The 26,695-nt window shown below is 56.4% G+C and overlaps 3 protein-coding genes across 3 annotated transcripts; 2 read left to right on the forward strand and 1 right to left on the reverse strand.

Annotated features, from left to right (window-relative positions):
• The first annotated feature begins 1,994 nt into the window (after positions 1 to 1,994).
• Positions 1,995 to 6,163, forward strand: polr2g (RNA polymerase II subunit G). The gene is made up of 8 exons (XM_042345271.1): positions 1,995 to 2,225; positions 3,115 to 3,224; positions 3,963 to 4,122; positions 4,390 to 4,440; positions 4,595 to 4,660; positions 4,841 to 4,912; positions 5,589 to 5,622; positions 6,140 to 6,163. Exons 1-8 carry the CDS (start codon positions 2,214 to 2,216, stop codon positions 6,151 to 6,153), a joined length of 519 nt encoding a protein of 172 aa, XP_042201205.1. The 5' UTR covers positions 1,995 to 2,213; the 3' UTR covers positions 6,154 to 6,163.
• A 1,735-nt stretch (positions 6,164 to 7,898) lies between these two features.
• Positions 7,899 to 18,360, reverse strand: pld7 (phospholipase D family, member 7). Its single transcript, XM_042345244.1, has 13 exons — positions 18,286 to 18,360; positions 16,569 to 16,721; positions 16,098 to 16,217; positions 15,422 to 15,481; positions 14,866 to 15,011; positions 14,016 to 14,193; positions 12,912 to 13,026; positions 12,561 to 12,688; positions 11,296 to 11,493; positions 10,728 to 10,867; positions 9,288 to 9,453; positions 8,795 to 8,888; positions 7,899 to 8,179 (listed from the first exon to the last, which is right to left on the reverse strand). Exons 1-13 carry the CDS (start codon positions 18,337 to 18,339, stop codon positions 7,974 to 7,976), a joined length of 1,758 nt encoding a protein of 585 aa, XP_042201178.1. The 5' UTR covers positions 18,340 to 18,360; the 3' UTR covers positions 7,899 to 7,973.
• Positions 18,361 to 22,089: 3,729 nt separating this feature from the next.
• LOC103173798 (zinc finger and BTB domain-containing protein 42) lies at positions 22,090 to 25,611 on the forward strand. The gene is made up of 2 exons (XM_042345245.1): positions 22,090 to 22,116; positions 23,793 to 25,611. Exon 2 carries the CDS (start codon positions 23,877 to 23,879, stop codon positions 25,548 to 25,550), a length of 1,674 nt encoding a protein of 557 aa, XP_042201179.1. The 5' UTR covers positions 22,090 to 22,116; positions 23,793 to 23,876; the 3' UTR covers positions 25,551 to 25,611.
• Positions 25,612 to 26,695: the final 1,084 nt, after the last annotated feature.

Below are 26,695 nucleotides of genomic sequence, written 5' to 3' on the forward strand. Positions count from 1 at the left end.
CCCCCCCACCACCACCGCGCAAAATATTGCCTTTGGTAGTAAAACTTTGCAATGATGAGGACATTTGCGGACGGGTCGGAAGAGTTGAAACTGCCTTTAGCCAACAAAAAAAATACTGCTTATAATATGATCACTTTTAATTTGTCCACGTCTCTATGGCCGGGTTGGTTCAGCTACTCTGAAGATTAGACTCCAGAATTTTTTTTTGAGGGTCGGTTTAAACTGCTCCATCCTGTCAACATGCTCATTATTTTGGCAGATTCAGTTGAGGTATCTTCCCAGTGTGAATTGAGCGTTAACACCTTTTGAATCCATATTGTTGGTGCTGGATACATTGATTTATATACTCTTTGAACAGCCCTCTCTCTGAAGGCACAAGTATATCTCAAAATAAACTCTTTAACGCTAGCAATTTTCTGATATGTGTTAATAATGACATTTCCCCGCTGCAACCGCAACCCCCTCCCTCCCTCCACCTGAAAGCCGAAGACTCCAGTGTTTTAAAGGCCATTGGTAACACCGCTCGTGTGGCTTATATATATTAAACATTGTTGAAATAATTCAAAAATAGAAAGTAATAGAAGTCGAATGCTTTCAGGAAAGGGAGAGGCCGGGGAGAAAACTGGAGGGGGAAAGTTACTTTTATCATTTTTACTGCCTTTATTGCGATTTAATGAAATGTGATGCAAGAATTCTGTTCAGAGTAGTGAGTTGGTTGGTGGTGAGGTAGCTTTATATCAGCGAGTGTTTGTGTTGTGTCGTGAAACACACAATGGAGCAATGTGCGATTATTATCTTTAGTCGTGAATGATCCTACGCCACGTGGGGAGCAGGCAAGTGAATGTTTGTAAGAGGAGAATACAGCAACGGACAAAAGTTGCCAATATTCATTGTAACATAGCTGGCTTTTGATTTTTCAAATTCAGACAATTGTAACTTGCCGTTTTTCTTACACTTATTTTTCCTTTTATTCCTGACATGTTGATAAGAACCCTTCTTTGCATTTAAAAAGTCTGTCTGCACTTTAACGGCAAATGTTACGACAATGGGAATGTAAACCAGTGTGTACTTTATAAAAATCAAAATTCAAATAAATTGTGCATTAACCTGGAATTGAAACATCAGTCTAGTATTCTTTTATACAAAAATCAGTACAAAAACGACGACCAAAAAACAAGAAATCGGAAGATAAGAGGTTTTTTTGGACCATCGCGATCGCTTTTTCCGGCAGTAATAACCCCTTCAAAAAAACTAAAATAACAACAACAATGAGGTCACTCAACCCACGGCACGGCTGCTTGTGGGGACGTCGCTGGGGCCCAATTGGCTGCCGCCTTTCACCCGCAAAACACACGGTCACTACACTTCACGGCGTGCCCCGTGAGGCTCTTTGACGTGATCGGGCGCCGGGTCCAATGCCAGGATTATTGCTGTTAATGTCAATCACGTGCTTAACGATCAACTCCACCCCCTCATCACTCCCCCCCCCCCCCCACCCACCCGGAGTCAGCCTCCGCCACTGTTAAGGCACTCCGAGAGGCTACCCTATAGGGGGCGCTATATAAGTGCAAGTTGTTGGGTGTTATGAACCGTAGCTCCTGCAGGCACTTGTATTTATAATAGACCTGTGGGGAACAATAACCCACGGTCCCTCCCGGCCCCTCCCTCAAGACCCTCCTCTTCGACCAACCGAGCCTTCGGTCACCATCCTACCCCCTACCCCCACCACCGCCCCACACTGCCACCCACCCCACCCTCCTGACCGACCCCACCCCCCAACCCTAACCCAACCCATCAGCTCGGGTCCAACCCCTTTGGGACCGCCCTCCCTGCTGACGTCAAAGGCGGGCGCGACGTCACAGCCGCGTCACGCGGGCTACTTTTGGGGCTACTCTCCGGCTGGAGCAACCCGCCCAACAAGCCCAGGCCGTGGAAGCCACGCCCCGGATGACGACACCACTCCACCACCACCGCCCCCACGAAAAAAAAGGGCGGGAACCGGAAGTGGGGGCGGCTGTCCGCTCGCGCTCCCTCAAGTCACTCACTCGCCGCGCGCGGGCGGGAGGGCCTCGCAGTCTCTCTCTCTTTCTCTCTCTCTCTCTCTCTCACTCGCTCACTCACTGACTGACTGACTGACTTCGCCAGTTGGGCCGCTCGCCTCCGGCCGACGACCTCTTCAACCTCACCCGGGAGTTCGCCGGGAAAGCGCCAGGATGTTCTACCACGTGAGTAGCAGCCGCCGAGTGAAGCGGCCGCGCCGAGGGGAGGAGGGAGGAGGAGGGAGAGGGAGAAGGAGGAGGAGGGAGGGAGCGAAGCGGAGGAGACGCTCGAGCGAGTGGCCGTTGGAACCGGATGGAGGGCAGTTCTCGCGCCGGGCTGGGCGGGGATTCGTGACCGGCACCCGCCTCCACCAATCGGAGCGGAATTGACGGCGACGTCAGCCAATGGCGAGCGGGCGGGTGGGTGGGTGGGCGGGACGGGGGTGGGGCGGGGCTGGAAACGGATGGACGCGCCGGGGCGGGGCGTCATGACCGGCACCCGCCTCCGCCAATGGGAGAGGAGGAGGAGAAGGGGGTGGGGCTTGTTGACAGGTATCGGCCTCCTCCAATCAGAGCGCAGCACGCCAGGGATTGACAGCGTCTCCCGCCAATGGGTGCGCGGATTGTGCCACCGTGTTCCGCCCACAAGACGCACAGTCACTACACTTTTGCAGCGGCGTATCCCGTGAAGCGCTTTGAGACGTCTCCGACGACGACAATAATAATAATAGTAATCCCCGGCGTTCGACCCGGCGCCCGGTCGCGTCTTCGGGACGTCTCGGGAGCCGGGGGGGGGGGGGCGTCGCGTGTAGTGACTGTGCGTGTGCCTTGTGGGTCACGCGGTCCGCGGACGGCCGCGAGCGGCGCTTCTGCGTTTGCTGTCCCGGGAAACGTAACGCGGCGTAGCAGTCGCGGCTGACGACGCAGGGAAGGGGGCCGGATGCGGCCCGCGGGCCGCCAGTTGAGCAAGAGGAGAGCCCGGTATTCCCGACGGGAACAGCTCTCCTTTCCGCCCTCTCTGCTCCCGTCCGGCATCGTTGCTTGTATCGCAGATTGTCCGTACGGTTTCCCGCAGATCTCTCTGGAGCACGAGATCCTGTTGCACCCGCGATACTTTGGGCCGAACCTACTCAACACCGTCAAGCAGAAGCTGTTCACCGAGGTGGAGGGCACCTGCACCGGAAAGTGGGTACTCCCGTCACCACTCCCCGGCACCTCCGACCCGCTCACTCGCCGACCCACGACCCGCCGCCTCCGCTCGCCCGGCCCCCCCGGCCCCCCCGGCCTCCTGCTTGTCCCTCGCGCCCTCCGTTCCACTATTATAATAATAATAATAATAATAATAATAATCCTCGCATTTGATATAGCGCTGTTCACGTCGGGAGAGGACGTTCCCAAAGCGCTTCACGGAACGCACCGTAAAGTGAATTGACTGTATATTTGTGGGCGAACGCGGCGGCCAATGGCGCACAGCAATGTCCCACAAACAGTCGTAGATTGAAAATGACCAATTTATTATTGTTTTTGTTTTGGAGGGATTATTATTAGGCTCTGTGTGGAGTAAGGAAACTTGCCCGAGGTTTCGCCCTCTGCCTGGAATTGAACTCAGGTCTCTCACTCGCAAAGCGAGTGCTCTAACCACTGAGCTACAGGACTCCTATTGGGGGCCCTGCCTTCGGGCACTGTACCCTGAAACTCTCCCTCTGTCCGTCCCTCCACCTTGCCCCCCCCCCCCCCCCGCCCTCCTTCCCCCATCTTCAGGTCGCGTGTGAAGACCTTCGTCTTCGACCAAACCTCCGGTCACCTCTCCCCTCCCTCCACTGTGGGGGGGAAACAAAAGTGGAGCAGTGTAATGTAAATCTTTTGCTCACGTGGTCTCGCTCCCCTTCCCCTCCCCTCCCCTCCCCTCCCCGGCGTCTGCAGGTATGGCTTTGTGATTGCCGTCACCACCATCGACAATATTGGCGCCGGGGTGATCCAGCCTGGCCGCGGCTTTGTGCTCTACCCCGTCAAGTACAAGGCCATCGTCTTCCGGCCCTTCAAAGGGGAGGTGGTGGACGCTGTGGTGACTCAGGTCAACAAGGTACCGACAACAACACCGGGCAGTCACACAGCGACTGCCTTTCGCGTCGGGAGGGCGTCCCAAGGTCCTGGATTTGGACCCGAGCTGAACAGGGGGTTGGGTGTGTGTGTGTGTGTGTGTGTGTGTGACTGAGGGTCACGGTATATTGGCGGGTGTGTGAGTGTGAGGGTCTCCTTGTGTTGACGGGCGTGAGGGTCCCTGTGTGAGTGCGTGTGGCTGTGCGGGGTCACCGGGCAGTGTGCGATGACGGTGTATTTCCCGCTGTAGGTCGGCCTCTTCACCGAGATCGGACCCATGTCCTGCTTCATCTCCAGACACGTGAGTTGCTGTGCGTGTTGTGGGGGGGGGGGGGGGGGGGGGGGGGGAGAGGGGTGTCCTGTTTGTAGCCTGGGGCCGGTTATGGTGACCGTTGGGGGTGGGGGGGGTGTGGGTTGTGTTCCGAGTGCCTAATTCTGAGCTCTTTTCCCAATAGTCCATCCCTTCAGAAATGGAGTTTGACCCCAATTCCAACCCACCGTGTTACAAAACCAATGACGAGGTAGGTGGGGGCGCAGGGAGGGTGGGGGGGGGGGGTCTGTGTGTGTGTCTATTGATGTTTGTGCGTGGGGGGGTGTTTGTGTGCGTGTGTGGGTGTCTGCTTGTGGGTGGGTGTTTGTGTGGGTGTGCGGGTCTCTCGCTCTCTCACCCCCCACCCCCCACCCCCCCTCTCTCTCTCCAGGACGTTGTAATCCAACAGGACGATGAGATTCGGCTGAAGATCGTGGGAACCCGAGTGGATAAAAATGACATTGTGAGTCGCGCAGAAGCAGTGAGAGGCCACTCACTAAACCCAGAGAATCACACAGACTGTGCAGCAGCGAGAAAGACCACTCGGCCCATCCAGTGTTTAGACTCCGCACCAGTCCCACCGCTGTACCTCTATTCCCTCCCACACCCTCTATCCCCCCCTTCCCCCCCCCCCCCACCCCCCCACCCTCCCACAGACAGTATCTACACTTACTGATTCAACCATCGAGTCCCGTGGCTCAGGGGTTGGAGCACTCAGCTCACGGGCGAGAGGACCCGGGTTCGATTCCCGGGCAGGTCAGGTCAGGGCGAAACGTTGGGCCGGTTTCCTTATTTCCCCAACACGGACACCCACACACAGACACACACACACACACACACACACACATGTACGCCTCTGCAGTAAACAGGAACTTGCTTGTGAGTCAATTGGGGAATCGCTTTTCCGGGGGTAATATAATTCCTTTAAAAATAATCGCTCTCTCTCAGTCCACGCCTGTTTGTGGCGGACGTCGCTGTGCCCAATTGGCTGCCGTGCCTGGCCCACGAAACACACAGTCACTACACTTGACAGGGCAGTGCGTGCTGTGAATCACTCCGAGACGTCTCGAAGACGGGGTAAGACGCGACGCTGGGGGGCAATGCGGGGATTGTTGTGGTAACTTTCTTTTCTCTTCCAGTTCGCCATTGGCTCTTTGATGGACGATTATTTGGGTGAGTTACTCTACCCCTCGCCCCCACCCCCCCCCCCCCAACACCGCCCCCCCCCCCACCCCCGGCGATGCTGTAAATGTCTGGTTCTTTGTGGACATTGTGTGAACAGGATGGGGCTCGGCCGTGATTCCTCCTCCCTCCCTCCCTCCCTCTCCCACCTGCTCACCCCCCCCCACTCCACCACCCACCGCCTCTGCTGGGCTGGCTCCGGCCTCCTGTTTGTCCCTCGCCCCCTCCCTCCCGCTCCACCATCGGTGGCCGTGCCTTCAGCCACTAACGCCCCTGAACTCTCGTCACTCTCAACCCCAATTCCTCCGTCTCGCCCCCTTCTCCACCTTCAGGTCGAAGACCTCCCTCTCCGACCGGGCCTGGGTCACCTCCCCTTCCCCCCCCCCGCGCCCCCCCCCCCCGGCTCGGAATCCTGCTCCGCCAGGTGTCAGGCTCCGCGCGAGGAGGTGCTGTGTAAATGCAAGTTGTTGCCTTCTGGCCTCTTGACACTGTTGTGTTTGTTCCTCAGGTCTGGTTAGCTGAAGACCCCCCCACCCCCCCCCCCCACCCCCGCCAAGCAGTCCGCAGGTCCGGGTGGGGCGAGGAGGAGACTGCGGAGAAGGGAGAATTTATGTACCCCCCCCCCCCCACCCCGACTCATTCCCCCCTCCCCTCCCCAGGAAGGTCAAGTCTTTCAATTGTTTTTTTTTGTAATAAAAATGTTCACAAACTGACTTGCCCCGTGTGTTTGTGTGTGTGTGTGGGGGGGGGGGGGGGTGTGGGGGGGGTGGGGTGGAGAGGGGGATGTGTGTGTGTGTGGGGGAGTGGGGTGGAGAGGGGGATGTGTGTGTGTGGGGTGGAGAGGGGATGTGTGTGTGGTGTGTGTGTGGGGTGGAGAGGGGGATGTGTGTGTGTGGGGTGGAGAGGGGGGATGTGTGTGTGTGTGGGGTGGAGAGGGGGGGATGTGTGTGTGTGGGTGGGGTGGAGAGGGGGGATGTGTGTGTGTGGGGGGGAGGGGGGGATGTGTGTGTGTGGGGGGGGTGGGGGCTGAGCCTATACCTTTAATAATAATCATTCGCCCCGCACACCGTATAAATCGCAAACCCAGACAGACTCAGTGTCACAGGGCTCGGACCCCGGTTTATTCCAACAGCGAGTTCTTCACAAGGAAAGCGCGAGCCTCGTAATGCGTTGCAAAGCAAATCAGCGCACAAGAGCCCGGCCCCCGCGGCGCAGGGCTGGGGCCGCTCGGCCAGACCAGCGTCTGTACGCGAGTTACAGCAAAGCACCTCTCGGCGGTTCCTCCTCTTTGTTTCGGGGCCGGAGCGCGTAAAGAATTTACCTAAAAGCCTGCGCGGTGCGGACGGTCTCCGGGCCGGGGGGATAAAATGGTCACGGGACGTTCAACGCAAGCAGGGAAGAGCGAGCGTGAGATCAGGGTGGTCCAACTGGCGGCCCGCGGGCCACATCCGGCCCACCCCCCCCCCCACCCCCTCCATTTCACTCCCTCCGTAACCCGTACATCTTATAATCATTGCACTTGTGTTTGACGCAGCGCCTTACCGCGTCTTCGAGACGTCTCGAAGGGCGTCACTGGATACGCTGCAAAGCGTAGTGACTGCGCCTTGTGTGGGCGAAACTCAGCAGCCAACTGCGCCCAACGGCACACAAACGTGCGACCAAAGTTCCCCGCCCTCAGCCCCGGACGATCGACCTTTTTTTAAAAAAAAACACGCGACTCGCTGGATTTATATCTTATAAAGAAAAAAGGGCGACAACTCGGCAAACGACGCAAAAGTATATCAAAAATAGAAAATGTGACCCAAAAAAATAGATTTCTGATTCAAGAATAAAACCTCAGGTCGTGTCTCCCTCGGGTAGAAGTGTCAGATGCCAATCGCACGCACTCCCCTTCGGAGGAGAGTTCCCCTTCGTCAATAACCATAATAATAATCCTGGCGCTCGACCCGGAGCCTCGTCACGTCTTCGAGACGTCTCGAAGCGCTTCACGGGACACGTCGTCGAGTCTAGTGACTGTGTCGGCGGTTTGTGGGCGAAACACGGCGGCCGATTGCGTCCGGCGACGTCCGTCCGTCCCGTCCCGTCCCCCCCCCCACCCCAACAGACAGCCGTGGGTTGAAGCGACCGGATTATTATTAAGATAAATTGAGTAGGAGACGGGGTGGCGGTGGAGGGGAGGGGGTGAGGGAGACAGCTTCAGGTTTGTGGGGTGCGGTGAGGGTGGGGATGAGGGGGGGAAGAGGACAATTTCTACCTCCCCTCCCTCCTCTCCCCCCTCCCCCCTCCGCCCTCCCCACCTGTGACCCTTTCCTTTGGCCGGTCGCAGGGTTGTTGCTCGGTGCTCACTCTCCTCCCGCCTGAGGGCCACAGAGCGTGAGGTCGGAGTCGCTCAGCTTCCGGGCGTACTCGGAATTCCAATCCCGAAGGAACACGGCCTCCAGCTGGCGCCGCACCGAGCCGGGATCACCGGGAACGCCGTCCGACTGATTCACCGTCAACCCCACCCCGGCCGTCCTCGTGAAGTAATCGCCAGACCAGTTGGAGGTGCCTTCAAACGGAGGAAGTGTTTAACATCAATGATAATAATAACCCAAAATGTCAGGAGGATGTCCCAAAGCGCTGGAATAATAATAATAATAATAATGATAATAATCTCTGTATTTGACCCCTTCGAGACGTCACAAAGCGCTTCACGGGATACGCTGCAGAGTGTCGTGACTGTGTGTTCTGTGAGCAAACAGTCATGGATTGAGTGACCGCATTATTATTACTATTATTGTTTATTTGAAGGGATTATTATCCCCGGAAAGCGATCGGCCAATCGACTAACAAGCGGATTCCTACTGACTGCTGGTGTCTGTGTGTGTGTGTGTGTGTGTGTGTGTCTGTGTCTGTGTGTGTGTGTCTGTGTGTGTGTGTCTGTGTCTGTGTGTGTGTGTGTCTGTCTGTGTGTGTGTGTCTGTGGAGTAAGGAAACTTGCCTAAGGTATCACTCTGCTCGGGAATTGCACCACTTCGCTACAGACTCCACATAATAATAATAATAATAATAAATTAATAATTTGATATCTTGATTAACGCTCCCCTTCCCCCCGTTCCCCCCCCCCCCGGCCACTCCCCCCCTCCCTCCCCCCCACACACACACACACACACACACAACTCACCAATGTAGGCCACCCGGTCCGTCACCATGAACTTGTTGTGGTTAACTCGGCTAAACGGGATCTCCTCCTCCCCAGCCGGTACCTGGAAAACTTTCTGCGAGAGAGAGAGAGACAGTGAGAGAGAGTGAGATAGAGATAGAGATTCTATGAGTGTGGACACAAAGCGTGGAGGGAGCTTTACTGTGTGTGTGTAGAGGGAGGGCGGCGGGAGGGGGAGTGAGGGAGGGAGTGGGAGTTAGGGAGGGAGGGAGGTGGAGGGAGGTGGAGTGAGAGAGAGAGGGAGGGAGGGAGTGAGGGAGGGAGGCAGTGGGAGTGAGAGAGGGAGGGAGGGCGGCGGGAGGGGGAGTGAGGGAGGGAGGGAGGCAGTGGGAGTGAGAGAGGGAGGGAGCGGGAGGGAGGGGCGGGAGGGAGGGGGAGGGAGGGCGGGAGGGAGTGGGAGTGAGGGAGGGAGGGAGGGAGGTGGAGTGAGAGAGGGAGGGAGGGAGTGACTTACCACGGTGATGGGGCACTGTAATGGCTGGTGGCTGAGTGCGGTCAGTGACTGCAGGAAGATGTACATGGAGGGGTGTGAATGCTGCCAACAGCCAACCAGCAGCCTGACCTCCACCCCCCGCTCACACCCCGCCCTTCGTAGGGCATCGTCCAGCGGGGGCCAGAACCTGGGCCAGAGAGAGCGAGAGAGAGAGAGAGAGAGAGAGACACGTCACAGCTCAGCCAGAAACTCACACCTACCCACACACACACACACACCACACACACACACCATCTACACCAGGCAACCGGCGGCCCGCGGGCCGCATCTGGCCCCCCGCGCCCTCCATTTCATCCTGCCCTCCCTCCCTTCTCCTCCCGCCATCGCGTCGATCCCATCCCCCCCAACTCCCTCCGTAACCCGTAAGTGCTGCTTATGTTGATCAGCCGGGTTAGGGCTTTGTGAGAGTGTGAGAGAGTGTGTGAGTGTGTCGGGGGCTGTGTGTCGTGTGTGTGAGTGTGTGAGAGAGTGTGAGAGTCTGTGTGAGAGTGACAGAGAGTGTGAGAGTGTCGGGGGCTGTGTGTATGTGTGTGAGAGTGTGTGAGAGTGTGTGTGAGAGAGTGCATGAGTGTGTCGGAGGCTGTGTGTGAGTGTGAGAATGTGTGTGAGTGTGAGAGTGAGTGAGTGTGAGTGTGAGAGAGTGTGAGAGTGTGTGTGAGTGTGTCGGAGGCTGTGTGTGTGAGTGTGTGTGTGAGTGTGAGAGTGTGTGTGAGTGTGTCGGAGGCTGTGAGTGAGTGTGAGAGAGTGTGTGTGAGTGTGTCGGAGGCTGTGTGAGTGTGTGAGTGTGAGAGAGTGTGTGAGTGTGTCGGAGACTGTGAGTGTGAGAGAGTGTGAGAGTGTGTGTGAGTGTGTCGGAGGCTGTGAGTGAGTGTGAGAGAGTGTGTGAGTGTGAGAGTGTGTGTGAGTGTGTCGGAGGCTGTGAGTGAGTGTGAGAGAGAGTGTGTGAGTGTGTCGGAGACTGTGAGTGTGAGAGAGTGTGAGAGTGTGTGTGAGTGTGTCGGAGGCTGTGAGTGAGTGTGAGAGAGTGTGTGAGTGTGAGAGTGTGTGTGAGTGTGTCGGAGGCTGTGAGTGAGTGTGAGAGTGTGTGTGAGTGTGTCGGAGACTGTGAGTGTGAGAGAGTGTGAGAGTGTGTGTGAGTGTGTCGGAGGCTGTGAGTGAGTGTGAGAGAGTGTGTGTGAGTGTGTCGGAGGCTGTGAGTGAGTGTGAGAGAGTGTGTGTGAGTGTGTCGGAGGCTGTGTGTGTGAGTGTGAGAGTGTGTGTGAGTGTGTCGGAGACTGTGAGTGTGAGAGAGTGTGAGAGTGTGTGTGAGTGTGTCGGAGGCTGTGAGTGAGTGTGAGAATGTGTGTGAGTGTGTCGGAGGCTGTGTGTGTGAGTGTGTGAGTGTGAGAGAGTGTGACTGACCTCTGAGGTTGGCTGTACTGACACAGAGGGAGGAAGTCCATCACTGAGATGTAAACGTGTTCCTTGGCATCGCTGATGATATGGAGAATGGCGTCGAGGTCCTGTCTGAGGTCAGGGGGTCCAAGAGTGGGGGGGGAGGTCTGAGGGGGGGAGAGGGGGGGGCAAGAGAGGGACATGTCAGCATGGCACACACACACACACACACGAGCGTGCGAGCAAGCTCACACTCACACCATCACCTCCTCGCCCCCTCTCCCCCCTCCCCCCCCCCGCCCCCACTCTGTGCATCAGCCCAATTGGGGCTTGAACCCACAATCTTCTGATTCAGAGGGTGAGAGACTGAGCCAAAGGAGAGACGCTTTTTCGGGGGTAATAATCCCTTAAAACAATAATAATTCGGTCACTTCAACCCACGGCTGTTTGTGGGGACGTCGCCGGGCGCGATCGGCTGCCGCGTTGCGCCCACAGAACCCACAGTCACTACACTTGACGGCGTGCCCTGCGCAGCGCTTCGAGACGTCTCGTTGTAAGGATTATTACTGTTGTAAATACCCGGGTTGTTACTCACCGACAGGGAGACCTGGGCAGGGAGGCCGTTGAGATGCAGTTGGAGCGGGGGCCGGAGCCTGGAGGGGGGGGCAGTGCCAGGCATGGAGGGGGGCAAGGGGGCATTTGGGGCACCCAGACCCCAGTACACGTCAAACACCCGCTCGACATCCCGAGCCAGGCAGCCGCACTCCGTCACCACCACTCCTAGCTCCTTCACCTGCCAGGAAACACGGACAACAGTCACTACACCCACACTCACTCGGCTCACACTCACTGCTCACACTCAGCCACTGTGGAATCACACTCAGTCACTGGAGGGAGGGGGTGAGGGAGGGAGGGAGGGAGGGGGTGAGGGAGGGAGGGAGGGGCTGAGGGGTTGAGGGGAGGTGGAGGGAGGGGATGAGGGACAGGAGGGGTGAGGTGGAGGGGCTGTGGGAGTGAGGGAGTGAGTGAGTGAGGGGATGGTTGGTTATTTGGGTGAGTGAGGGAGGGAGGGAGGGAGGGAGGGGGGGCTGGTTGGGTACTGGTGAGTGAGGGAGTGAGTGAGTGAGTGAGGGAGTGAGTGAGTGAGTGAGGGAGGGAGGGAGGGAGGGAGTGAGGAGGGAGGGAGTGAGGGAGGGAGTGAGTGAGGGAGGGAGGGAGGGAGGGAGTGAGTGAGGAGGGGGGAGGGAGGGAGGGAGTGAGGGAGGGGGGGGTACCTGGGTGAGTGAGGGAGTGAGTGAGTGAGTGAGTGAGTGAGTGAGTGAGGGAGGGAGTGAGGGAGGGAGGGAGGGGGGGTACCTGGGTGAGTGAGGGAGGGAGTGAGTGAGTGAGTGAGTGAGTGAGTGAGTGAGTGAGTGAGTGAGGGAGGGAGTGAGGGAGGGAGGGAGGGAGGGAGTGAGGGAGGGGGGGGGGTACCTGGGTGAGTGAGGGAGTGAGTGAGTGAGTGAGTGAGTGAGTGAGTGAGGGAGGGAGTGAGGGAGGGAGGGAGGGGGGGGGTGAGTGAGGGAGGGAGTGAGTGAGTGAGTGAGTGAGTGAGTGAGGGAGGGAGTGAGGGAGGGAGGGAGGGAGGGAGTGAGGGAGGGGGGTACCTGGGTGAGTGAGGGAGGGAGGGAGGGGGGAGTGAGGGAGGGGGGGTACCTGGGTGAGTGAGGGAGGGAGGGAGGGAGGGAGGGAGTGAGGGAGGGGGGGTACCTGGGTGAGTGAGTGAGGGAGGGAGGGAGGGGGGGAGTGAGGGAGGGGGGGGTACCTGGGTGAGTGAGGGAGGGAGGGAGGGGGGAGTGAGGAGGGAGTGAGGGGGGGTACCTGGGTGAGTGAGCGCCAGTCCATGTTGGCACTGCCGATGTACACGTGACTCCTGTCGACGGCCCAGAGTTTGGTGTGAATCACTCCTCCCGTCAGAGCCCCTAAATCCACCTCCCGCACCTCGGCACCTGTCGCCACACACAGAGAGGCGTGTTCGCAGGCGTGTTACCCGTGTTACAGGTGTGTGTACGCGCACGTTTTTACAGGGCGCACCCTTACACGTGTGCGTTTCCAGGGCAAGTGTTTTGCAGGCGGGTTCGCATGTGTGTACGTGTGCTCGAGGCGTATGTTTCCGGGCGTGTGTTACGGGTGTGCGTTTCCAGGCGTGTTTTTAGCGTGTTGGGATCTCACCGCTCTTCCCCAGGTCTCCCGTGTCCGCTGTGTGTTTCTGGGGCCCGTTCACAGCGATTCGCAGCCTCACTCCCCGCCCCGGGAGCTCAGAGAGGCTCTCAAACACCCGCCGTCCCTGTGTACAAACCACAGCCGTGTGACTGAGCTACACCTACACCAACACCTACACCAACACCTACACCAACACCTACACCAACACCTACACCAACACCAACACCTACACCAACACCTACACCAACACCAACACCAACACCTACACCTACACCAACACCTACACCTACACCAACACCAACACCAACACCTACACCAACACCTACACCAACACCAACACCTACACCTACACCTACACCTACACCAACACCTACACCTACACCTACACCTACACCAACACCTACACCAACACCTACACCAACACCAACACCAACACCAACACCTACACCTACACCAACACCTACACCTACACCAACACCAACACCTACACCTACACCTACACCAACACCTACACCTACACCTACACCAACACCAACACCTACACCAACACCAACACCTACACCTACACCAACACCTACACCAACACCTACACCAACACCTACACCAACACCTACACCAACACCAACACCTACACCTGCACCTACACCTACACCTACACCAACACCTACACCAACACCTACACCTACACCAACACCAACACCAACACCAACACCAACACCTACACCTACACCTACACCAACACCTACACCAACACCTACACCAACACCAACACCAACACCAACATCAACACCAGCACCAGCACCAACACCAACACCAGCACCAACACCAACACCTACACCTACACCAACTACACCAGAACACAGTGAACACTCAATGGCACACTGAATCCTCAAGAACACGAATAACAGCCGGGAAGACACTCGCGAACACACTCAGGAATAGTCAAACCCGAGAGACAAACAGACACACACACACACACACACACACAGAAACACAGACACACACAGTCAGACAGACAAACACCCAGAAACACACACACAGACACACACAGACAAACAGACAGACAGACAGACGCACACACAGGCAGACACAGACAGGCCGGGTGGGGGGTACCTGAGCGGCTGAGGGGTGGGACTGGTTACTGTCCCTCAGAGTGACGTAAAAGGCAGCGATGTCCAGACTGCTGTTGGCTCTGGTCAGCAGCTCCAGCCAGGCCTGGGAGATGGGGGGCAGAGAGGGAGACCCCGGAGGGTACCTCACCCCCACCGGGACACTCTCCACCAACACCATCCTGGACAACAACAACAACAACTTGCACTTATACAGCGTCCTCCACCAGGGCAGCGGCTCAAGATTGCGCCCAACGACGTCCCCACAAAGTGACTAAATTATTATTGATTATTATAATTAAGGAAACTTGCCCACGGGTTCACCCCCATCTGACCCACCCGGGGTGGGGAGGGGGGTCTAACCCCCTGAGCTACAGGGGCTGTGGGGTGGGGGGCGAGGGGTCTAACCCCTGAGCTACAGGGGCTGTGGGGTGGGGGGCGAGGGGTCTAACCCCTGAGCTACAGGGGCTGTGGGGTGCGAGGGGAGGGGTCTAACCCCTGAGCTACAGGGGCTGTGGGGTGTGAGGCGAGGGCTCTAACCCCTGACCCACCAGGGCTGTGGGGTGCGAGGGGAGGGGTCTAACCCCTGAGCTACAGGGGCTGTGGGGTGCGAGGGGAGGGGTCTAACCCCTGAGCTACAGGGGCTGTGGGGTGTGAGGCGAGGGGTCTAACCCCTGAGCTACAGGGGCTGTGGGGTGGGGGGCGAGGGGGGGGGTCTAACCCCCGGGGTACAGGGGCTGTGGGGTGGGGGGCGAGGGGGGGGGTCTAACCCCTGAGCTACAGGGCTGCTCGGATGGCAGAAGGCCAAGGAGATGGACCTTGGTCTCCCCCCCACACCCCCCCCTCGCTCCTACCTGCAGTCCCTCCCGCACGGCTCGGGGTTCCAAGGCGCCCACAGCTGCCCCCGGGTCCTCTCGTCCAGTGTGTACCAGACTCCAACCACCACCATCAGCGCCAACGCCAGCGCCCACACTCCGTGCCCACCGCACACCGAGCCCGGCTGGAGAGACAACACTGTCACTAACACACACTCACTCACTAACACACTCATTAACACACTCACACACTCACTCACTAACACACTCACTCACTAACACACACTCACTCACACACTCACTCTCACTCACACACACACTAACACACACTCACTCACTAACACACACTCACACACTCACTCACACACTCACTCACTCACTAACACACACACACACTCACTAACACACACACACTCACTCACTCACTCACTCACTAACACACACACGTACACACTCACACACACGCACTCACTCACTAACATACTCACTCACTCACTCACACTCGCTGATACGCTGTGTAAATGTTACTGTTGTTGTTGTCACTGACCTGCTGGTGGGGGTGGGGGCGGGGGTGGGGGGGCTCTGGCTCCAGGACCCCCTGGTGACCACTCGGCTCCCACACACGGCCACGGGTCCGCAAGAGCGGAAACGGTTTCTGAGACACACGACAGGAAGTGATCGCGTCAATATATTGTTGTTGTTGTTGTTGTTGTTCCCCCGGAGAACCTCACCCCAGGAAATTATTATTAATATAATAATAATAATAATAATAATAATAATCCTCGCGATACACACAGCACCTCTCACGTCACACGAACAGCTCAAACCCTGTCCCGGGATTCACTGTAAAGTGTAGTGACTGTTGTACCTCTGGGGGGGGGGGGGACGTGGGGGAATTCTCGGTCGGGTTTGGAGACTCTGAAGCCACGGTGACGGGTTTCCGTGTGTGTCCCTCCCTCCCTCCCTCCCTCCCTTCGAGACCCTCCTCTTCAATTGACCGCGTCTTGGGTCACCAAACTACCCCCCCCCCACCCCACCCACCCACCCACCCTCCCTCCCGACCCCCCGTCCAGCTCGGGGTCCGAACCCCTGACTGTCCAGCAAACTTGGGACGTCCTCCCTCCTGCCGGGAAAGGCGGGCGCTGGGGGAGTGTCCGGTGTTGTTGTTGTCGGTGTCAAAATAACACGGCGACTCTGTGGATTTAAGGGGGGGAACCTCCACCGGGCTCAGACCCCCCGGGCGGGCGAGGGGAGGGTGGGGGGTGGGTTACCTGCACCCCGGCGGCGACGGCTTCGCTCGGGGTCTCTCCCTCTCCCGCTTTCTCCACCGATAGGATCTCCGGCTCTTCCTTGATTTTCTGCACCGAGATCTTCAGCTGTTTCAGGTCGATCTGGGAAACACGGGAGGAGGGTTCAGCTCCTCCTTCAAGGATCAATAGCCCCCCCCACCCCACCCCCACCCACCCACCCCCCGCTTTTAGCCACTGCGCCCCCCAAAACTCTGTCACACCCTCCCTCTATCCTCTCCCACCCCCCGGATTTCATTGACGTTCCCCAGTGAAGCCGGGCGGAGCCGCCATCGCCATCCACCAGGGGGCGATATCCGCGGCCTTTCTGATTGCCTCAAAGCGCTGTGAAGTGTAGTGACTGTGTGTGTGTGTGTGTGTGTGTGTGATTTGCGGGCGCTGCGAAGCGCTTTGAGGCGTTGCCGTTGCTGTCGGGTCATTGGGTTCGGCTCTCACCGTCGGCTCCTGGATCCCGATCCCGGAACGCCGGCCCCGGGTGCCCCTCCGGATGGGATCCCGGGGGGTCGGGGGCAGGAGGCCACGGGTTCTGGGGCCCGGGGTCCCACCCTCCGTGGGGGGTTCGGCTTTGAGGGAAGAGGCCACCACCGCCTGCAGAACAAACAACAACAAACAACAATGGCAATAACAATCCCGGGGTCCGACCCGGCGTCCGATCGCGTCTTCGAGGCGTCTCCAAGCGCTTCGGGGGACACGCCGCCGAGTGTAGTGACTGTGTGTTTCGGGGGCCAAACTCGGCGGCCGATCGCGCTCAGCGACGTCCCCACGGACAGCCGCCGGGGGGTTGAAGCCACCGAGTGATCTTGTATTAATAATAATAATAACCATAATAACAACAACCCTCCGGCGCCTGATCGAGACGTCTCAAAAGCGCTTCACGGGCTACGCTGCAAAGTGTAGTGACTGTGCGTTCTTGCGGGCGGAACCCGCCCCCTCGGGGGAGCGAGTGACCCAATTAGATTGTATTGATATTTCGTGCGGAACCAAATTAAATCGTATAAAACATTTCGTATTTATATTTTGTTATGCAACGGGTGAATCCCTTCCCCCCCACCCCAACCCCACCCGCCCTCTCCCCCCCACTCTCTCCCCCCCACACCCCCCTCCCCCTCCTCAAAAACCACGGCTTTAACCACGGTTTGCATTTGGGCGCCAAAAAAAAGAAACTGACGCGCAATAAAAAGTGTGAGAGTGAATCCACTGTTTGGAGCACTCACTTTCTTTCGGGGAGAAGCGTTCCCAGTGGTTTATGGTTCCGGCCCCCGTTTGCCGTGAGTGTGTGCGAGTGTGTCAGTGTGGGTGTGAGTGCGCGTGTGCCTGTGTGTGTGTGTGTGTGTGAGTGCGTGTGTCTGTGTGTCCGTGTGTGTGAGTGTAGCAGTGTGAGTGAGTGAGTGTGTGCGAGTGTGTCAGTGTGGGTGTAAGTGCGTGCGTGTGTGTGTGTCTGTGTGTGTGAGTGCGTGTGTCTGCGTGTGTGAGTGCGTGTCTGTGTGTGTGTGTGAGTTCGTGTGTCTGCGTGTGTGAGTGCGTGTGTGTAGCAGTGTGAGTGAGTGAGTGCGCGCGTGCGTGCGAGTGCCTGTGAGTGTGTAAGCGCGAGTGAGTGTGTGTAAGCGCGAGTGGGTGCGCGTGTGTGAGTGCGTGAGTGTGTACGTGCGAGTGAGCGCGAGTGCGAGCGAATGCGCGCGAGCGAGAGTGCGTGTGAGCGTGTGTGTGAGTGCGTGTGTGTGTGTCTGTGTGTGTGAGTGCGTGTGTCTGCGTGTGTGAGTGCGTGTCTGTGTGTGTGTGTGAGTTCGTGTGTCTGCGTGTGTGAGTGCGTGTGTGTAGCAGTGTGAGTGAGTGAGTGCGCGCGTGCGTGCGAGTGCCTGTGAGTGTGTAAGCGCGAGTGAGTGTGTGTAAGCGCGAGTGGGTGCGCGTGTGTGAGTGCGTGAGTGTGTACGTGCGAGTGAGCGCGAGTGCGAGCGAATGCGCGCGAGCGAGAGTGCGTGTGAGCGTGCGTGTGAGTGCGTGTGAGTGCGAGCGCGCGCGTGTGCGAGCGCGTGTGCGAGCGCGTTGCGCGCGGCTTCGCAGAGCCGAACAACTCGCGCGAAAAAATAAAACAAAAGGCCGTCGGCAGAACAAAATAAAGCGAATCGTTCCGCGACCGTCCGCCGCCGCTCACCTGGTCTTTCAGGCGGTTCGATCGCCGGGACGGTTCCGGGGTCTTGAGTCTCATTCCCCCCCCCACTGCCCCCCCCACTGCCCCCCCACTCCGCACCTCCCGCCAAAAAAAAACCAAACAAAACCAAAAAAGTATTTGAAGAAGGAACACCCCCCACACAAAAAAAAATTAGCTTTTTAAGCCCCAAAGGATAAGGAGTTGCAAACAATCTCCGCGAAGAGACGAGAGGTGGAGCGGTCGGTCAGTCGGTCAGTCGGTCGGGCGGTCAGTCGGTCGGGCGGTCAGTCGGTCGGCGATGACTCCCCCAATGCTATTTCGAGACCGAACGCCTTTCAATAATTCCCTCTTCAGCCGCGAGAAACATTCACGAACCCCTATTCGGCCAAATTCAAATTGGAGCCGTTGACAGTTTGGGTATTTATTTCCTTTCGCTTTCGAGTGGTAACTGCATTGCCATCTCGTGGCCGAGACACCTCTCCCCCCACACACCCTCCGCACCACCTCCACACACTCAACACTCCTCTGGGCAGTGACACAAATAACAATATAATAGTAATATAATAATATAATGACAACAACAATTATAATATGATAACAATAATAACAATATAATACAATATAATAGTAATATAATATAATAACAACAACAATAATAATAATATGATAACAATAGTAACAATATAATAATACAATATAATAGTAATATAATAATAATATAACAACAATAATAATATGATAACAATAATAACAATACAATATAATAGTAATATAATAATATAATAACAACAACAATAATAATAATATGATAACAATAATAACAATATAATAATACAATATAATAATATAATAACAACAACAATAATAATATGATAACAATAATAACAATATAATAATACAATATAATAGTAATATAATAATATAACAACAACAATAATAATATGATAACAATAATAACAATACAATATAATAGTAATATAATAATATAATAACAACAACAATAATAATATGATAACAATAATAACAATATAATAATACAATATAATAGTAATATAATAATATAATAACAACACAATAATAATAATAGATAACACTAATAACCATATAAGAATACAATATAATAGTAATATAATAATAATATAACAACAACAATAATAATATGATAACAATAATAACAATATAATAATACAATATAATAGTAATATAATAACAATATAATAATACAATATAATAGTAATATAATAATAATATAATAACAACAATAATAATATGATAACAATAATAACAATATAATAATACAATATAATAGTAATATAATAATATAATAACAACAATAATAATAATATGATAACAATAATAACAATATAATAATACAATATAATAGTAATATAATAACAATATAATAATACAATATAATAGTAATATAATAATATAATAACAACAATAATAATAATAATATGACAACAATAATAACAATATAATAATACAATATAATAGTAATATAATAATATAATAACAACAATAATAATATGATAACAATAATAACAATATAATAATACAATATAATAGTAATATAATAATAATATAATAACAACAATAATAATAATATGATAACAATAATAACAATATAATAATACAATATAATAGTAATATAATAATATAATAACAACAATAATAATAATATGATAACAATAATAACAATATAATAATACAATATAATAGTAATATAATAATAATATAACAACAACAATAATAATAATATGATAACAATAATAACAATATAATACAATAATAACAACAGTAATAATAACAATAGTAATATAATAATATAATAACAATAATAATAGTAATATAACAATATAATAATAACAATAATAATATAACAACAATATAATAATAATAGTAATATAACCACAATATAATATAATAATAATAGTAATATAACAATATAATAATAACAATAATAATATAACAATATAATATAATAATAGTAATATAACAACAATATAATATAATAATAATAGTAATATAACAACAATATATAACAATAATAACAATAATAATAGTAATATAACAATAATATAATATTATTACAATAACAATAATGTTAACAATATAACAATAATATAATAATAGAATAATAATCCTCACATTTGACCCGGCGCCTCATCACGTCTTAAGAGACTTCTCAAAGCTCGACGCGGGACACACTGTCGAGCGTAGTGACTGTGAGTTTTGCGGGCGAAACGCGGCAGCCAATTCCGCGCCGCGACGTCCCCACAAACAGCCGCGGGTTGAGGTGACCAGGAACCGGTCACAGGGGGTGGGGGGTGGGGGGGGGGGGGCAGTGGGGCTCGATCCCGACATCCCCCTGCCAGGCATGTCACCTTGGAGCCAGTTCAGACCCCACCCCCAACCCCCCGCCCCGCCCAAGGAGGGAGACACCCAACGAACCCTGAGCCGGGAGGGGCCGCGGGGTCCCCCCCACCCCCCACCCCCCACCCCGAGCCTCGGCTCTCGCCCAACCTGCGCCTAATACTCTCCGGAATTAGGTGAGCAGAGGGCGTCCCTCCGGGGAGAGAGAGAGAGAGAGAGCGCATCCCATCCCATCCCCACAGCCTATCTCTGGGGGTTCCCGGGGAGGGGGTGGGGGGGCATGTGCGGGTGTGTGTGTGTGTGGGGGGGTGTGTGTGTGTGGGTGTGTGTGTGGGGGGTGTGTGTGTGGGGGGTGTGTGTGTGAGTGTGTGTGGGTGTGTGTGGGGGGGTGTGTGTGGGGGTGTGTGTGTGGGTGTGTGTGTGGTGAGTGTGTGGGTGTGTGTGTGTGGGTGTGTGTGTGGGGGTGTGTGTGGGGGGGGTGTGTGGGTGTGTGGGTGTGTGTGTGGGTGTGTGTGGGGGGGTGTGTGTGGGTGTGTGGGTGTGTGTGTGGGTGTGTGTGTGAGTGTGTGTGGGTGTGTGTGGGGGGGGTGTGGGTGTGTGGGGGTGTGTGTGTGGGTGTGTGTGTGGGTGAGTGTGTGGGTGTGTGTGTGTGGGTGTGTGTGTGGGTGGGTGTGTGGGTGTGGGTGTGTGTGTGTGTGTGGGGGGTGAGTGTGTGGGGGTGTGTGTGTGGGTGTGTGTGTGGGGGTCTGTGTGTGAGGGTATGTGTGGGGGGTGAGTGTGTGTGTGTGTGGGTGAGTGTGTGGGTGTGTGTGGGTGTGTGGGGTGTGTGTGTGTGGGTGTGTGTGTGGGGGGGGGTGTGGGTGTGTGGGGGTGAGTGTGTGGGTGTGTGTGTGGGTGTGTGTGTGTGTGTGTGTGGGTGGGTGTGTGGGTGTGGGTGTGTGTGTGGGTGAGTGTGTGGGTGTGTGTGTGGGTGTGTGTGTGGGTGAGTGTGTGGGTGTGTGTGGGGGGGGTGTGTGTGTGGGGTGTGTGTGTGTGTGTGTGTGGGTGAGTGTGTGGGTGTGTGTGTGGGTGAGTGTGTGGGTGTGTGGAGGGGATGTGGGGAATTCTCAATTGGGGGTTTGGACCACTTGGGGTGAGAGGCTGAGCTTCCGAGGCGCGGCCACGGGAGGGCGCTGTCGGCTCCCACCGGGACTGCCGGGAGCGGAGAGGGAGACTCTTGAGCGCCGCCTGCCGCCTCCTTGGCGCCGCGTGTGGGGGAAGGGAGGGGAGGAGGAGGAGAGGAGGCGAAGTATCGCGAGAACTGGGCCGCTTCCGGTGGCCGCTCGAGCTCGGCGGCGGCGGGAGCGAGCGCGCGCCACAGAGCGAGCGCGACACGGCGGCGGGTGGCTTCCGGGGCGGAGAGAGAGACCGGGGAGACCGAGGGAGAGAGAGAGGGGGGGAGAGAGGGACGGGAGGCCGGTGAGTGAGTGAGTGAGTGCGTGAGTCGGGGGGTGAGTCAGGCCCCGCCCTCGCCGCACCGCCATTTGTTTCCCGGCAGCGCTTGTGGCGGCGCCGCTCGGCGCCAGCCACCGGAAGTGGGCGGGGCGGGCGGACGGGGCGGGGCTCGCGACGTCGGGATGGATTGGCGGCGCCCGCGGCCAATCGGGGCCACGGGCGGGGGTGACGCGGGCGGCGGGCCGGCCAATCACGGGGGGGGGGGGCGAAGGGGCGTGTCCAACTGGAGGCTTGTTATTGTGGTTATGATGGGGGGGGAGAGAAGGGGAGTAATAATACAATAATAATAACAATATAAGAATAATAATCCCTGCATTGGGCCCCCACCCACCCCCCCCACCCCCCACCACCCTCACCCCCTCACCGCGCCTCGTCACGTCTCCTCGGCGCCTCGGAAGCGCTTCGCAGCGCCCGCGCGCCGTCGAGTGTAGTGACTGTGCGTGTCCTGGGGCGAGAGTGGGGGGGGGGGGGGGGGTGAGACCGGGTCGGGTGGGGTGGGGTGGGGTAGGGTGGGGGATCGGATTGGGGGGGTCTTGACCCCCCCCCTTCCCCCCCCCCCCACGCCCCCCCCGAAGTGCTGTGAGACGTGACGAGGCGCCGGGTCAGACGCCAGAATTATTATTATTATTATTATTATTATTACCCCCTTCGGGCCGTTGAAGAGTGTGTGCGTTGCGCTTTGCCGGGTGAGGACACTCGCGGCACTGTCTTGAGCTCACGCACTGAGCAAAGTATTGGAGGCCGCGGGCAATACCCACCAATATGTACCTACGGTCACTCACCCCCCACCCCCCCCTACCCCTACCCCCCCCACCCCCCGCTCGCTCCCACCCCCACCGGCTCTGGGACGCTGTGTAAGTTCAGGTGGTCCTTTTGAGTTCCAGTCCCAGCGGAAAGAAAACCGATGCGGTTTAATTTGTGTGGGGGTGGGGGTGGGCGGGAATGGGGGTTGGGGGGGGTGTTGATGGGTCGGTCACTTAGTGGGAGCGAGCGGAGGGCTTTTTTTTTTTGAGGGGGTGGGGGGGCTTTCAGATGGTTTCAAAAACGCCGGGAATGGCTGCGTCGGGAGAGGGGAGACATTGGGAAGAGCGAGAGAGAGAGAGAGAGAGAGAGAGTTTTATTTAGCGTGAGTTTACCTTGAGGCCCCCCCCCACCCCACACACCCCCCCCCCCCCCCGTGCACTTCATTCACGTTGGCTGCCGGTAACATTCTGTTGCTACAGTAACCGGTGCTCCGTGGCCCTTTGCGATGGTGACAGCAGCGAGGCCAGTGGCCAGTGGCCAGCTGGCGGCGGAAGCAGTGGCCGCGGACGAGCAGCGGGGGCCGTGCGGCTTCTGACGCGTCCCGTCGGGGGGGTGGGCGGGTGGGTGGGTGGGTGGGGGGGCGTTCGCGAAGAGCTTTCAGTGGTGGAAGCCTCGAACTCTTAGCGGAGGCCGTACCTAAGAGTTTCGAGGCTTGCCCCGTTCTGATCGGGAGGTAAGGGGGTTTGACCTGACATTGAGTTGCACGTAGGATAATGGCCGACATAGCCCCCCCCGAGCACCACCACCACCGCCCCCCCCCCCCACCCATTATTATCAAGACGTTAACCAACATGGATCGATTTTTTTTTCTTGCCTTTATTTCTCTCCCGACGCAGAATGACTGACGGGTCGAGAGAAGCGCTGCCAGCCTCCCCCCGCCCTCGCCCGCTCCCTCGCCCTCGCCCGCTCGCCCGGCAGTGATGGAGTTCCCCGACCACGGCCGGACCTTGCTCCAGAGCCTGAGGGAGCAGCGTCACCAGGGCTTCCTGTGCGACTGCACGGTGCTGGTGGGCGAGGCCCAGTTTCGGGCCCACCGGGCCGTCCTGGTCACCTTCAGCACCTACTTCTACATGTTCTACAAGGAGGAGGGGGACGGGCGGGAGGTGGTGTGCCTGGACGATGAGATAGTGACGGCCTCCGCCTTCTCCCTGCTGCTGGAGTTCATGTACGAGGGCTGCCTGCGACTGTGCGGGACCCCCGTGGAGGACGTGTTGGCAGCCGCGAGCTTCCTGCACATGAACGACATCGTCAAGCTGTGCAAGGCTCGGCTCAAGGCCCGGGCCTTGGCAGAGGCCGACAGCACCAGGAAGGAGGACGAGGCGCCGCTTCTGGGGGCCCCGGACCCCGGGCATCCCCACGGGCACCCCCACGGGTACCCCCACGCCTGGCGACCCGCTGCCCACCGTCACAAGGAGGCGCCCACTCCCTGCCGCTACGTCGGCCGGTCGTTCGGTGACCGCCAGGGCCTCTCCTCGACGCCCGTGTTGCTCGGGCCGCAGCTGGCAGGTTTGGGGGAGCCCTGCGGGGGCGGGGGCAACGGGGGCGTGGCGGACACCACGCAGCCCGGGATGGAGACGGACCCGCACCCCAGCAAACGGGACAACCTCCTGGCGAGTCCCTGCAGCTCCACTGAGTCTGCCCTGCGGTCGCTGGAGAGAGAGGGTTCAGCTCCCTGGCCTCACCCCGACTCTGACTGCTCCACGGGGGGAGGGGGAGGTGGGGGCTCCATGGACAAGGTGGGGGCCTCGCGTGTCCTGTTGGGCACCGATGGCGAGGGTGAGGCCGGGGTGGACTTGATCACCGTCAAGGTGGAGGACGAGCTGTTTGCGGAGGGAGACGAGGCGATGGGCGGAGGGGCCGGTGGGGGCGAGGAGGAGGCCCTGGTGGCCCCCAGCAGGCCGCCCGGTCTCCACGACAACGGCGGCTGTAACTTGGGTGTCTTTCATCACAACCCCCTCTCCACTCCTTCTCCTCCTCCTCCTCGTCCTCCTCCTCCGCCCCTGCCCCCGGGCCCGGGAGACTCCTTAACCGCGGACCAGCCCGAAGGCGGAGACGGAGACCCCGGAGCCCATATCGTCATCTCGGACGAGGAGTTCGACGAGGCCGAAGAGGAGGTCTACGGGGCCCACGGCATGTACTGCCCGCCCCTACCCCTGCCCCTGCTGCCCCTGGCCCACCACCAGCACGCCCACGCCAAGCTGTTCTTCCAGGACTTTCCGCCGCCGGGGTCCGGCTCGGAGGAGGAGCTGCCCACCTGCCCCTCGTGCGGGAAGACCTTCTCGTGCTCCTACAGCCTGAAGCGCCACGCCCTGGTCCACACCCGCGAGAGGCCCCACCGCTGCCGCTTCTGCCTGCGGCGCTACTCCCAGTCTGGCGACCTGTACCGGCACATGCGCAAGTACCACCAGGCCCACCACCTGGCCTCGTCGCCTCCCGCGGTCGCACCTTCGTCTTCGTCGACGGCGGCGGTGGCAACGGCAACCGCGCCATCGTCTTCGTCGTCTTCGTCAGCCCCCCCCCGCCACCCCGCCTGCACAGACTCCGCCGTCACGTGGAAGTGGCTGGACAGCAAACCCCCCGTCATGTGGAAGTGAAGTGAAGCCACTTGGTCTCTCCTCCTCCTCCTCCTCCTCTCCATTCACACTCACTCTCTCGCTCACTTACTCTCTCCTGCACACACTTTCTCTCTCACTCGATCACACACACACACACACACGCGCGCACCACCTCTCGCTCTTAGACTCTCTCGCACACTCAGACCCTCTCGTACGCCCGCTCTGACACGCTCACATTTTCTCGCACACACTCTTACAACGCTCATGTACACGCTCACTCTTACACCCTCGCTCGCTCTCGCACTTCCTCACTCGCTCTGGCGCACCTTTTCTCCTGCACTCACTCACTCACTCACACACTCTCTCGCTCACACTCTCTCACTTGTGCAGCGCCTTTCACGTCAGGACAACGTCCCAGGGCTCCTGGGAATCACGCTCGCTCGGGCACGCTCTCGCACACGCGCACCCGTGCTCCCTCGTTAAGAGAGAGACAGCCCACCCACCCACCCACCCACCCCACACTCTGCTGAAAAGAGATGGTCCACTGTTCTCAAAGGGACAGCCCCGTTTGGCACATCGTCTGAAAGGGGCAGCCTGACGGCGTTAAGAGAGACTTTCTTTTAACACAGACACGTGGTGATTTTTTTCCTCCCCCCCACCCCGCCCCCCCCCCCCCCACACACCCTCCCCCAATGGTGGTTGTTCGACAGAGATATAAATTTTTAAACAAAAGTTTTTTCTTTTTAATATATATTATATATATATTGCCGCCCCCCCACACCCCTCTGCCCCCCACACCCCCCACCACCCCTGTAAAATACAAACCACTCCGTGAATTTGTTCCCAAGCGGTAAAGGTCATCCATGGAAAACACACGCGAGCGCGCGCACACACGCACACGCACCCCACACGCAGCTGCTGATTGGAGTTTGCAATCGGGTCTCCTCGCCTGGACAGGACTATTTTTTAAAGCAGTAAAGTTTAGACAATAAATTATAGTAATCCTTGCGTACGATATAATGCGTCATTGGGGTCACCTCAAAGCGTTTCAAGGGATCAGTGCAATCGTGGAGAAGCTGCCTTCTCTTTCTAAGGAAGCTCGGGCCGGACAGGCAGATGGGGGCCTCCGGTTTAACATTTCAATCGAAGGACAGTGCCTCCGATAATAATAATAATAATAATAA

The sequence above is a fragment of the Callorhinchus milii genome, unplaced genomic scaffold (assembly GCF_018977255.1).
Source record: "Callorhinchus milii isolate IMCB2004 unplaced genomic scaffold, IMCB_Cmil_1.0 Scaffold37, whole genome shotgun sequence".
Classification (NCBI taxonomy): domain Eukaryota; kingdom Metazoa; phylum Chordata; class Chondrichthyes; order Chimaeriformes; family Callorhinchidae; genus Callorhinchus; species Callorhinchus milii.